The 14,203-nt window shown below is 40.4% G+C and overlaps 1 protein-coding gene across 8 annotated transcripts in view; it reads left to right on the forward strand.

The window, feature by feature from the left end:
- The window catches only part of Bcas3 (BCAS3 microtubule associated cell migration factor), a 465,957-nt gene that overhangs the window by 27,110 nt on the left and 424,644 nt on the right, over positions 1-14,203 (forward strand). For all 8 annotated transcript variants that reach the window (XM_051185484.1, XM_051185424.1, XM_051185742.1 and 5 more), the window contains exon 6: positions 10,387-10,468. In XM_051185484.1, coding sequence (XP_051041441.1) covers positions 10,387-10,468 — 82 coding nt within the window. The remainder of the gene's footprint in view (positions 1-10,386; positions 10,469-14,203) is intronic.

The raw sequence follows: 14,203 nt of genomic DNA on the forward strand, positions 1-14,203 counted from the left end.
ACTGACAGTATAGCATCAAGGTGGCTTTGGAGTATTCCAGGCAGGAACTGTGAGCGAATGTGTGGTTGCTTTGGCTACATAATAGCTAATTAAAACCTCCCTTCTCTGTCACCTGGAATGCATGGTCCTCCTGCCTCAGACTCCCTAGAGTTGGCATTATAGGCATGTGCCAGCTCATGGCTGGCCATTTTGGCTTCTTTACTGAGTTATTAAGTTCAGATGATGCCTGCCATTGCCTTACCCTATAGTAGTATATGCCCATTTCTCCCTAATGAGGATTTTGGTGTTACTCATCAAGGTAAACTGTACTGTTACAGTTTTCCTTTTACATAATTTTATTCAATTAGTATATGGTTAATTATTACCAGTTTACAAATTGATAATGATGCAACTGTATGTTTATATAGAGTGTGTGAGTCTTTTATTGCTTTAGGGATTGAGTTAAAATATTTTTTAGATTTATTTTATGTTTATGAATATTTTAGCTGCATGATTGTGTGTTCACCATGTACATGCTTGGTGCCCACATAGCTGAGATAGCATCCAGTCCTTTGGAACCAGAGTTGTGAGTCACCAGTGGGTGCTGGGAACTGAAACCGTGTCCTGGAAGAACAAGTTCTCTCAATCTCCACATTCCTCCCTTTTTTCTCTCTGTTTTTGCTTTTCATTCCTCCTTTTCCATGCATTCTGTATACATTTAAGTTGTAGGGTTTTTTCCCAAGTAGTTGTAGATTTGTATAGGAATTACTGAAAGTAGATTTTCCTCATTCCTCCTTGCTGTTGGTAACACCTCAGAGGCCGTGCAGTGACTGCTACAGTAGATGAGCCAGTGTTTACCGTGCTTACTTATTTTATTTAAAACATTTTTACATTTTCCTTTTGTGTGTGGATGCTTTGCCTACATGTATGTTTGGGCACCATTGGAGTGCCTGATGCCTATGAAGGCCAGAAGAGGGTGTTGGATCCCCTTGTGCTGTTGTTAACAAATGCTGTGAGCCACCATGTAGGTGCTGGGAATTAAACTCAGGTCCTTGGAAGAGTAGCCAATGCTTTTAATCACTGAGGCATCTCTTCAGCAGCAGTCTTATCTTGTTCTTTGAGACAGGTCTCATTGTGTAGTCCTGATCAGCAGAGCTCTCTATGGAGATCAGGCTCTGCCTCCCCAGTACTGAGATTAGAGGCAGGCACCAACACACCTGGCCTGGTAGTGCTCTCTCTCTCTCTCTTTTTTAATCATAGCTATAAGTAATAGTTGGGCAGTGGTGGCGAACATTTTTAATCCCAGCACTCAGGAGGCAGAAGCAGGTGGATCTTTGTGAGTTGGAGGCCATCCAGGTATCTAGAATGAGTTCCAGGACAGCCAGGACTATACAGAAAAACCCTTAAAAAAGAAACTAAGGAAAAAAAAATATCACAGGTAATAACATTCTTGTAGATCCATGAATTAAGTTGTTCTATAGTGTGTTCCTTTATATATTTGAACACTTCTGTCGATGTTAAATATTTATAACAAGATTTAAGAACAATGGGTTATAGGTATAACCTGCTAAACACTAAAATATGTAGGTACAGTCATTTATTCCCTCAACAAACATATTCTTGGTCTAATTCTCATTTAATTATGTACTACATGCTTTTAAACATACAATCTTATATCTATATAAGTTATTTGTTTATTACAAAGCTATTCTGAGGTAGCAGATTTATATATCATATAAATTTAGTTCAGTTTTCTATTAAAGTAAACTGTTAGGGTGCTGATCTTTTAAGTATGTGCTTTGCATTGTTAGTTACCACCAGGTGTGATTTGGGCAGTAAGAGTAAAATTTTAAGCATCACAGATGTTAGTGGTTTTGTGGTCCAAGATTTCCCCAGGTAGAGTTAGACTGTACACTTAACTAGATGACTCAGATGAATAGAGTTTTTGATTTAGAGACAAAATGTGCTTGAGAGAGACCTGAGAAATTCTTCCTGATTTCCAAGTGTCGTGGCTCACTTAAAAATTCAGATTTCGATGCAGGGGAAAGAGTTCAGTGCTTTCCAAGCAAGCCTGAGGCCCCAAGTTAAATCCTAGTCTTCCTTGTAGAAACTGGGTGTACACTGTAGTTCCTGTGCTGGGGAGGCAGAGAACGGCGGATCCTGGAGCTCAGGCCTAGCACTCATCCTCAAGCGCCTCCGCCATCAAGATGGTGTGATGATAATTTGTTTACCTGAAGATCAGAGTGCAAAGCTAGCCACACTAGTTAGCCATGGAGGCCAGGCAGTGATGGCACATACCTTTAATCCCAGCACTCAGGAGGTAGAAGCAGAGGGATCTCTGTTAGTTCAAGGGCACCCTGAACTACACAAAATTGATACACTCTAAAAGAGAAACAGAGCTCACACAAAAGGTGATCTCTGCACTTGGGATTCCATGCCTTTAATCCCAAGCACTAGAGAGGAATATAAGTTAGGAGCAGGAGCTCAGAGCAGTCTGAGGTTTGATGGAGACAGATGCAGTCTGAGGACAGGATCACTCCTTCAGTCTAAGCACTGAGAGGTGAGAACTCTCTAGTGGCTGGCCACTTGTTTTCTCTGATTTTTAACTTTAACCCCAATATTTGTCTCTGGGTTTTTTTTTATTATTATTAATACCAATTAGAATTTGTGCTACAAGTGGGTGGGAATGGAGAGCAACCTCAGTGTAAGATTTTTTTTACACTATTTTTTTTTGGTCGTTATTTATTTATTTGAGATAGAAGCTACATCCAATTCACTTTGAGTTACTATGCATCTCAGTCTGGTTTTGACTGCGAAGCTTCCAGAGTATTGGGATTATAGCCACCACACCAGAAAGCTCTAGGAGTTCTGAGGCTGGGTCTCATTTTGTAGCCCAGGATGGCTCTGAACACTACATCCTCCTCCATCTGCCTTTCAAGTGCTAGGTTCTAGGCTGTGACACACCCTCCTATCTCTCTCTTATTATTATTATTTATTATATTTTTCTTATTTTATGTATCGATCCCAGTTCCCTCTCCTTCCCACCCTCCCATACCCGTCCAACCCTCCCTCCCCATCCAATTCCCCATGTTCTTCACAGGGAGGGTGAGGACTTCCAAGAGGGACCATCAAAATCTGCCAAGTCATTTGGAGTAGGGCCTATGCCCTCCCTCTTGTCTCTAGGTTAAGGGAGCATCCCTCCATAGGGAATGTGCTCCCAAAGGCCTTTCATGCACCTGGTTCCACTGTCAGAGGTCCCGTAGACTTCCCAGACCCTCCAACTGAGACCCACGTTCAGGATATCTGGGTCTGTCCAAAGCTGGTTTCCAGCTATCAGTCTGGGGTTCATGAGCTCCCCCCTGCTCAGGTCAGTTGTCTCTGTGGGTTTCTGCAGCCTGGTCTTGACCCCTTTGCTCATTACTCCTCCCTCTCTGCAATTGGACTGCAGGAGTTTGGCTCAGTGTTTAGCCATAGCACAGTCTTCTCTCTTAAACTGGCTAGAGCCTTTTGTTTGTTTTTTCTTAAACATTTACTTATTAAGTATACAGTGTCCTGTCTGCATGTATGGCTGCAGGCCAGAAGAGGGCACCAGATCTCATTACAGATGGTTGTGAGCCACCATGTGGTTGCTGGGAACTGAACTCAGGACCTTTGGAAGGGCAGGCAGTACTCTTAACTGCCAGCCTTCTCTCCAGCCCCTGTGGCTAGAGCCTTAACAATTTTTATTGATCTTCCCTCAAAACCAGCTTTTGGTTTCATTGATTCCCTCCTCCCCCATTGATTACCTTTTTATCAGTTTTATTGATTTCACCTCGAATTGATGTTTATTTGTGCCTGCTTGCTTTGATTTGGTTCTTTTTTTCATCTCATAGGTTGTTTTAGATTTCTCAGAGTTTTTTTTTTTTTTCCCCAAGTCTGTGCATTTAGGAGTGTGGGTTTCACTCAGTGACTGCATACCACAAGTTGCAGTTGGATTTTTATTTTCATTTAGTTAAAAAAATGTTTTAAAGTTCAGCTTGATGATATATGCTCGTAATCCAAGCACTTGTGAGGGTCAGGAGTTCAAGGACAGCGTGGGCTGCATGATACCCTGGCTCACATGAAAATAGAGAAAACAAACCATAAACAAAATATTTTTTAAAAATTTTGAAACTTTCTTCTTTGAACTGTGTGTTGTTTACAGTTTGGTTGCTTAATCTCACTAGTGTTTTGTTATTTTCCAGATGTCTTGCTGTTATTAATTTCTGCTGTAGTTCCATTGTGGTGAGAGGGTAGTCTGTGGTCTCTGTTCCTTTAAGCATGTTAAGGTGTGTTTATCCTCTCCAGGATGGATACCTTGAGTTTTACAGTGTATCAAGGGTAGTGTTACTGTCATCACTGTATACTAGGGTGGGAGAAGTTGGTCAATTCTGTATTTGGAATTAAGTTATGGGTTCTCCAGGGGTGCTGAGATGAGTCTGTGAGTCTAAGTCATATTCTGTTCTGTCATATCTGCCCCAGAGCTAATGCTAACCTTAACCTAATGTCCTTCAGGATAACAGTTGGGAATCACCCGGCTTCACAGATACTCATGGTAAATGCTGTTAGTTTATATGTTTAGTTTAGGCCTAACTAGCATATTCAGAGGTTGACTTAGGCTTTTTATTCATGTAGTTCATGTATTAATTATATATGTCTGTTATTTTGGTACTCTATCAGAATGGCTGACATTAATGGCTGGCTATATAAAGAATCCTCGTACATTCTAGTGGAAATGTGAATTGATATGAGTGAGGGCTTTGGAAAGCAATTTTGTTAATCATGAAAGCTGCATCTTTACCTACCTCTATTACCTTTTTTAAAAAACACCTTTTTTTGTATGCATGTTTGTGTGTTGTGTCTGCATGTGTGTCTGTGCATCACTTGTGCTACTGGTGCCCACAGAGGCATTGGATTCCCGGGAACTGCAGTTACACATAGTTGGGGGCCACCACATAGACAGTTAAGCTAATGGTCCTAACTGGAGCCTTGTTTCCTGCTGGGCTTTTTTTTTTTAAACTCTGGCTAGCCGGGAACTCAGTGATCTACCTACCTCTGCCTTGTGAGTGCTAGGATTAAAGACATATGTCACCACACTCAACATTATTTTTAATTTATTTTTATTTAAGCATCTCTGTATTTATATGTGCATGCTGAATGCCCACAAAAGCCAGAAGGCAGCATCGGATACCCTCTTAAAAGAGCTGTGACATGAACACTGGTATTGAACTCTGGTCCTTGGGAAGAGCAAGTGCTCTTAATACCCGAGTGGTCTCTAGACCCTTAATTATCTTGAAATTAGGAGCAGCTGTACTAATAAGTCTCTGCAGTAATAGTAATAGTTGTATAATCTATGATGCTAGGCAAAGCTGTAAAGTGGACAGGTGACCTAGATCATACAGGGCTGGAAGCAGTTCTGGCGTGCTCGCTAATGAATGCAAACCTCCCTGGTATCCTCTTTGCACTAACAGCATTTGGGCTGGGAGGTGGATGGGTGGCCGGTCTGCTTCCCTACCTGGGATTGGTCTCCAGTACCCTCCCTTGGAGGTTAAGAGCACAAAATACTAAGGAGAGTTTGCTTTTGTACTTGTGTCTTCCTCTGTTGCTCAGGGTGGTTTTGCTTGTGTGTTAAGTGATTCTCCTGCTCCCGCTTCCCAATTGCTGGGACTACAGCTGTGGACACTACCTGGCTTGGAATTCTCTTTCTACAGAGTAGATTCAATTGTCTCTTTACCAAACTTTATTTGCTTGTCTGTTCAGCAGGCATTTGTGGGGTAGAGATGTGGCTTGTGGTAGAGCCCTTTGTGGTATGTACAAGGCCTTGGGTTAAATTTCTACCAACTTAAAAAAAAATATTATTGTCAACTTTTTTTTTTTTTGAGACAAGGTTTCTCTATGTAGCTCTGGCTGTCCTGTAACTCAACCTGTAGACCAGGCTGGACTCAGACTCAGAGATCTGCATAGCTCTGAGTGCTGGGACTAAAGGCCTGCACTACCACCACCCAGCATACTGTCAGTTTTTAATACTTCAGAATATTGTAAAATAGCCCAAAGAAAGTAGGGTACATTGTTGTATAATTAGATGACTGTGTGGTGTCCTCTAGAGAATATCTGGTGGATAGATCCCTGGAAGAATTAGTCATTTTTTTTCTTGACTTTATGTAGTATGTGTTTTTTGGTGGAATTGGGTATTGAACCTAGGGCTTCCATCGTGTTATATAGCATTCCTACACTGAGTTACACCCTAGCACTGTTTCTTCTCCTTTGTTTTGTTGTTTTTGTTTGTTTGTTTTTCCTGAGATAGGATTTCTGTGTAGCTCTGTAGACCAGGCTGGCCTGGAATTCACAGGGCTCCTCCTGCCTCTGCCTCCTGAGTGCTGGGATTAAAGGTGTGCGCCAACACATCCCAGCTAGCATATTTATTCTTTAAAAAAATATTTGTTTTTTGAGATAAGTTCTCACTAAGTCCTCAGCTGGCCTTGAACTCACTCTGTACAGCCCAGTAGGCAGAGCTTGGAACTGTGATCAAGAAACATACTACCTGGGACTTAGTCTCTTGATTTCTCCCCCCCCCCCCCCCCCCCCAATAAGACTTTGCTCCACAGCCCAGGCTGGCTTTGAAATTGTGATTTTGAAGGTTTGGGCCTTGGAGTCTTGGGTTATAGCTGTGTGCCACCATGCCCTGCTTTCTTCCACATTGCTACAGGGGCCAGGAAGCTGGAGTTCTGCTGGGTCCAAACTAGAACTATACTAGAGGCCTGTCAGTAGTAAGATTCGTAAAATCATATTGTTTTACCCAATGGGAATCTTTACAGCAATAGAGAAGGGAAAACCTTGCAGTCACATGTGTCAACATGAATTAATTCATAGCCAGTAATGTGAAAGAGATTCTATGGGAGTATATACTACTATATGATCTCACTTCTATTGTGTCCAGTAATTAAAACCTGTGTATATTCTTATACATTAAGATTCTGGTTATAACTGGTGAGGGATATGGCAAGCCTTCTAAATTTTCATAATTATTTGTTACTTATCTATTTACTAATTTTTATGGTGACAGAGTCACTTTGTAGCCCAAGCTGGTGTGGAATTCCTTGTGTAGGCCAGGTTGGCCTGGAGTTGTGATGGGGAATCCTCCTGCCTCTGCCTTCTGAGCATTTGCCTAACTCTCAGTTTTTGAGGTATATATCAGTAACAGATGCTTTACGGAACATCATTAATCTACTTGTAACTAATGATGTGTACATTTTAAGTAGATTGCTGTCTGTCAGTAAAGTTTGTCAAAAAAAGGTCATTTGTGAGCCGTAGTTCTGCTTCTTCAGGGCAGGCGGTGCAGGTGTACTTCAACAACAAAGCCCCAGCTTTGCTGTCCTTGGTGTTCGATTGAGTTTTCCATCTGTTGCTGGTGGGACATGGGTTTCAGAGTGGGCTGGCTTCTGAGGGCTGGGTAACCTTCATTTGATTTTAGAATGCTCTGGAAGTTTTCCCCAAGCACTTCCAGATCTTTCTGTATGTGTATTGTTGTCTCGTGAGTTGTAATTTCATTTTCCTTAGATTGAATTGTGAGATTCTAAACTTGTATTCCCCAACCCCATTCCAGTTTGGTATGTAATTTGCATATTTTCACCATGCGAAAGCTATTTTCTATGGTTGGAAAAGACTTTTTTTTCCTACAGTGTGAACAAATCATTCTTTGTTCTCTTTATTGTGCCTTCAAACTGGTACGTCCGGTTTATGCCCCAAACAACAAAAGTCTGTCATCAGAAATTAAAATGCCAGCAAGAACAAAGGCAGAGACCAGGAGGAGCTGGGGAGAAGTTCCCTCTACTGCCCTCCTCTCCTGTTACTGTTACCACAGTGGCCTGGAAGCTGGAGTTCTGGGTCTACTCTCCCTGGTTCTGACCTTACCATTCTTGGGCTGTCAGTTTAAAAGTGAGCTTGCAGCTTCTTTTTCAGGCTATAGGGTCCTCAGCATTGAGATTCCTTGTCATTTTCAGAGATATTTTTTCTAGGAAACCCAAAAGTAGTTTTGACTGCTTGTAACACTGTTTTGGTGTTTACCCATGAGCACACTTCGTGAAAGTGTTAGAGGTAGCTGGGCAGCATCCCTGTGTGTTTGTGTTCTTTCTGACGTGTGGAAGGCTCAATATCTGGACATGCCTTGGTCACACTCTCTGCCCAGCCTTCTTCTAATTTAGGATTTTCATGTACATTTGGGGAATTCTTTCCTGGGAGGCTGATATTTGTGACTTAACATTTTGCAATTTGAGTTACACTTCTGATTTTAGCAAGCTGTATGTAATCCAGAGTCTAGTATATTCACAACTCTCTGTATGTGTGACACAGTACTTCCTCCTTCTCTCGTCCTATGCTATACTCAGGATCCTAAAACCCTAACTCAGGCGGTGAGGTGTGGACAGTGAATGTAGTGATGCAATTTCAATGTTTTCCTCGTGGGTTTTTGTTATTACCTCTTGCTGTACATGTAAAAATGTGTTCAGGGTAGAACAGGGAGTTTGGATCATTTTGAAAGTTGTTTTGATATAAAGCTTTGTGTGTTTGGGTTTTGAAATGTTTTTCTGTTTTCTGAGTATATCTGAGTACAGGGACTCAGAGACATTTGAGTTTTGTTCGAAAAACTAAATGCCAGTTCGGGCACATGGAAACAATAGTACAAACAGAAGATTTTGTGTTCACACTGTAATTTGTTATGGGTGTAAATTTCACAAGTGGAATTTTCATTATTTTGTATTATACAACTTTAACTTATACATTATTTTTAATTAAATTTTTTCTTAATTGTATGAAAGTGTAGAATTACCTATCTCGAACTGCAGATACTGTATTTTCAAAATGTAATGACTTGGTCAACATTGCCTGCTTTGCCTTTTTTGTTTCGGTTTTCCAGTGGTGGAGACTTGGAATTTGTCACTAACACATCTTTGATATGAGTTGACAGTATCATTACTCACCTGTTAGCATATGTGTTCAAAAACCAAAAGATGTGGTACATTTTAGATTTCAGAAAAATGTAGGATTGTTGTATTAGGTGGAAAGTTTCACAAAATTATCATCCAAGTTTCTTCCTAGAAACTTTTAATTTTACCCTATCACCGTAAACTGAAGACTGCAGTGTGTTTTGCTCATGGGTTTCATTATTGAAGTGAAAGCCACGAAGGCTTGTGGCACACAGGAGCTTCTGCTCTGCTGGCTTCTTTGGGCCTTGGGTAGGTGGTGCTCTTGTTGCACTGTCTTGCTGGGGCCCCTCACTACTGCTGCAGCCAGCAGATCGTCGTCAAATTTACAGGAAAAAACACTGGTAGCTCACAGCCCTAAAAGGTGCACAGGGGAGAGCCTGAAGACGTGAGTTCTTTCTCTAAAGGCACCTCTGCATGCATGTAGTTTACTTCGGAAGATTTTCATGATGGATATGTATATTCTTGGTACTTTACTTGTTGGGCAAAGTCTATTAAAACAGTAGTATATGCCTTCTATTTTTTTCTTTATAATTTTTGTTACTTCTATTAGAAGTTATTGAGTTATTGGGGCCAATTTTACAAGCTGTACCTACCATTTTTTCTGATATTATATTCCTTCAAACACTAGCAGTGTTCCTGAAGTGTGCTGAAGATCATATTAGTATCTCTTCCTACAGTCAGTCTAGAAAGCTGTTATTTTCTAATTCTATTTTAATTTGTTCACCAGCTCAACCAGCAATGGAAAGGCACTTTAAAACTTGTTCTACACTGGCATACCCCTCTTTTGCCTTTTGGAGAAACAGAATACTGCCGTCTTTATTCCAAGCACAGACTCTGACTTTACTCAAGGGAATGGACACTGTTACAGTCTTTATCTTTGTTTATAGTAAAAGTGATGACTTCCAAAGTTGCTTGATTACAACTTTATCACTCACAGTATATTGCAGTTAGAGGTGTCTTGGAGGTCTTTTTAAGCAGTCTTGTTCTGTAATTGCATAATAATGTAGCTGGTAGATTTGTATGATTCTAGAAAGATAACTGATCAATAATGGAGCTTGGATATTGCAGAGCAGACTCATAGCTGCCTGGCTCCTACATGGAGAGTGAGTGTAGGAGCTGCACAGACTTATTAGGGGTTAATAGAAATGACGGGCTTCTAGAACAGACTTTTTTCAAGTTCATACTAATAATGAATTGTAATCTTTTTCTGAAAATGCTTACATTATTCAAGATTGGGATGTATTTGATGTGCATGATCACCCCTAAATCCTAATGTATTGTGTGTGTGTATATATATATATGTATATCTATTTCCAACAAATCACGATAACATTTAGACGTTTTTATCAGATAGCATTGTGCCACATATTTTAGTATGCTGAGAGATTTTCTGCCTTTTCATACACAGATCAGCGGGGAAGCCCAGGAGCTCTTTTCTGTTCGACACGGCCCAGTCCGAGCTGCTAGAATCTTGCCTGCTCCACAGTTGGGTGAGTGTAGCCCTTAAGGAAAAACAAATCACACAGTTTCTCTTTTGTTGTTTTTGGACTACAGACAGCAAGAGTGATAACCCAGGTCTGTTTCGCTGCAAAGGTCCATTCTGTCTCCCTCCTCCCCCAAGACAAACCCTTAGTGCTCTCAGTTGCAATAGAAATAGGTAATCTTAACCATTTCAATATGGCTATTCACTTTCTGCTGTGGTTTTGATTTATCTCCATCCTCTTTGATCTCGATTTGGCCTCTGCCTTTGCTAGCTCTTTCTCCAAGCTGTCTTCTCTCTTGGCTTTCTGAGCATCCTTCTGGGCTGCCTTTGTTCTGCTGCTGGCGTGCTTTCTTCTGTGGGTATTCCCCAGGCCTCCCCTCACATGCCTTTCCCTTCTCAGTTAGACTTGCTGGCTTAGACAGCTTGGTTTTCAGTATTGTCTCTGCTGTAGGTGACTCTACAGTCAAGAGATTTCACTATGGCAGAAGGAATCTGCTTTTATGGCAACTATTTAGGTTTTTATATTAGTGTTTATTCACTGCGGAAAACAATGTAGCTTTATCGTCATGTATATATTGTTCCTTGAACCTTTTTGCCCTCCTCCATTGCCTTCTCATTCATCTCTGTTTCTTTGCAAGTAGGTTAAAAATGTATGTTCATGTTACATTTCCTGACTTCTTTATATTATGACATCAGAAAAAGTATTTTTTCCTTGTTCCTTACGTTCACTAAAATACATTTTTATATATTCAGCAACCATATTAATCACATGGGACACTTTAAAGTTTCTTTAAATATATAGTATACAAAATACTTTAATTCTGTTATAATTTTAAAGGTTACCCTGAAATGAAAAATCGCATTAAAACTTCATGTAGCTGTTAATTAAATTGGTAAGAGTGATGCTCACTAAATCTTAGGCCTTGATTGTACATAAGTAATGTAAGGGATTGGTGTAATAATTACATTTTCTTTAATGAAATCGAAAGGATAGCAACAATACCCCGAGATCACATGCTTTCGCTTGCAGTTTTCTATGTGGTGTGGATAACCTTCATCTGTACTCCCCCCCCAGGTGTGGTCTCTTGTTTGCCCTTGAGTTTCTCTCTCTCTCTCTCTCTCTCTCTCTCTCTCTCTCTCTCTCTCTCTCTCTTTCTGTTGTATTTATATTCTTGTGAACTGTTTTGACAAAGAAGGTTCTAATAGACTGTCCTTCCGTATTCTGGAATAGTCAGGGTTGTCCACAAGTACTTTAACGGTAACAGACTCTGGTTTTTCTTTCGTGTGTAAATAACAGAATCGGATTTTTGCCTTTTTCATTTATTTGTAAAGTTCTTTTGTTCAGTTGCTAACCAACATTTCTCAACTTTCACTTGTCATAAAGTAGCTTTAAATTGCTTTGTTAGTCAATAAATTATTTCTTCCACTAATAGACTCCTTTAGATTTAAAGTACAATTTTACAGGATAAATGTTCTGACTGAAAAATTCTTTATATGCCATTTTAATGTATTTGGTTAAATTTTAATATTTGTTTTTATTAAATGTAATACATGGGACAGAACTCATAAACTCTGTAATAGAAAATACAGCCCTCCCTGGGGTTGTCCCTATTCTACACCACTCCTTCACTTTGGTGGCGGTCCTTCTGCTGCTTCCTGAAAGCACACATGTGGGGGACACAGCCCCATCGTGTGAAATGTCTTTATTCTCCCTGAACTGTTGGCTGGCCATCAACTGTCTGCTTATAATCACATTATTTCAGAGTTTTGTAGGCATTAGATTTGAGTTATGTGGAAGGGTCTGAATCCATTGTGACATCTTATTCCTTTTATGTATCCTGTTATTCTGCTGGAAATTGTTGGCTTGTTCTTTGTGTTCTTTTTGGTTTTTTGAGACAGAATTTCTCTTTATAGCTTTAGAGCCTGTCCTAGAGCTCAACTCTGTAGACCAGGCTGGCCTTGAACTCAAAGACCCGCCTGCTTTTGTTTCAGCTTCTTTTTGAGTTTTTTATAATTCTAACTGTAGCTCTGGCTGGCCTACAACCAGAATGTCTTCTAACTCAGAGATTTGCCTGCTTTTGCCTCCTAAGTGATGGGATAAAAGGTGTGCTCAACCATGCCCAGCAAGGGTTAGTTTTTAAAAACCGCTCTTATTTTGTGTGTATGTGAACACGTGAATGATGCATGGCGTGTTTGCTCTAGCATGTGTGTGAAGTTTAGAGGATCACTTTGTAGAGTGCGTCTTCCCCTCTGTCTTTTGGGGGTTGCCCATCTTGAGTTGCAGGTGCCTTTACCAGCTGAGCCATCTTGCTTGCCCCTCCTCTGATCTTTTGTGAGGTGACCCTGTTCTGTGTATGTTTATGCACGGTGTCTTCCATTCTCACCCTGTGTATCCTTCCAGTTGTCCCAACAGAGTTCTGCTTTTGATGGTGTGAGTTTCTTTAACTTATTAAATGATCTGTTCTTTTGTTTCTCTCTCTTTCTTCCATATTCATTTATTTGTTCAATCTCTGTAGCCGGGCTGGCCTGGAACTCATTTTGTAGTTCAGGCTGCCTCTTCTTGCCTTAGCCTCACAAGTGCTAAAATTACAGGCATAGCCACCATACCCGGTGAATTTCCTTTTAGAGCATGTATGTCTTGCTAACCTCTCCTGCTCCTCTTCACTGTTGGGTGTCTGTCCTCAGAGTACTCACTGCTCTTTATTACTCATGTGTAGACTTTTCATACTTTTAAGCAACTTATCACATGTGTAGGTACACATACTTGTGATGTATGTGCCACAGCATGGATGTTGAGGTCAGGGTTGCCTTTCTTAGATCTTTACACAGGTTCCAGGTACTCTGGTTGTTAGGCCTGTGTGGCAAGTGCTTTACCCATTAAGTCATCCTGCTGGTCCACAATACATTCAGTGCCTCTTAAGAGTGTTTGCTGTGAAGTCTTAATACGTATTTGTTGAATGTTGTTGTATGGTATACTCTCATGGAAGTTAAGGCCAAATTTCTGTGAAAAAATCTTCCCCCTGGTTTAAAACAGAAAATCAAAACGATTTAAATATAATTTTATCCCACAGGAGATCAGCACTGTAACGGTAAGACAGTAGCACTGTAGTGCCGTGATGGTGTACTGGGTACTCTCTTTTTCTTTGGCCACTATCAGGGACTCAGTATATTCTTTTAATGACTTATTATTTATTTATGTATACATGTATATCCATAGTCAGATGCTAGAAGATATTGTCAGGTATGCTGGAGCTGTGAGTAGTCTGATATAGGTGCTTAGAACTAAACTCTGATCCTTTGCAAGAGCACCAAGCACTTTTAACCATTGAACATCTCTCTTCCTGCCTCCAGTGATCCAATACATTTTTAATGAATCTAAATCTTTAGAATTTTTTAAAATTAAATATAACAGAAACATGACTGGGAATATAGTTCAGTTAGTAGAGAGCTTGCCCAGTATGTGGGAGGCTCTGGGACCTGCAAAACCAGATGTGGTTTAAACTTTTTTTAACTTTAGTACTAAGGAAGTGTAGGCAGGACGATCATAAATTCAGAGTCATCTTCAGTTGTATAGCATGTTAGCCAGCCTGGGATGCATCGTCCAAAACATGTAGAAAGCTACATACAACCAATTAATTGGTATTCTTATATCAATAAAACTTGAAGTATGTGGGGGAAGTAAAGGAGGAAGAAACACACTACTAAAACACACTGTGTTTGAAAAATGCTTTAAAGAGGCTGG

The sequence above is a fragment of the Phodopus roborovskii genome, unplaced genomic scaffold, assembly GCF_943737965.1.
Source record: "Phodopus roborovskii unplaced genomic scaffold, PHOROB, whole genome shotgun sequence".
Classification (NCBI taxonomy): Eukaryota; Metazoa; Chordata; class Mammalia; order Rodentia; family Cricetidae; genus Phodopus; species Phodopus roborovskii.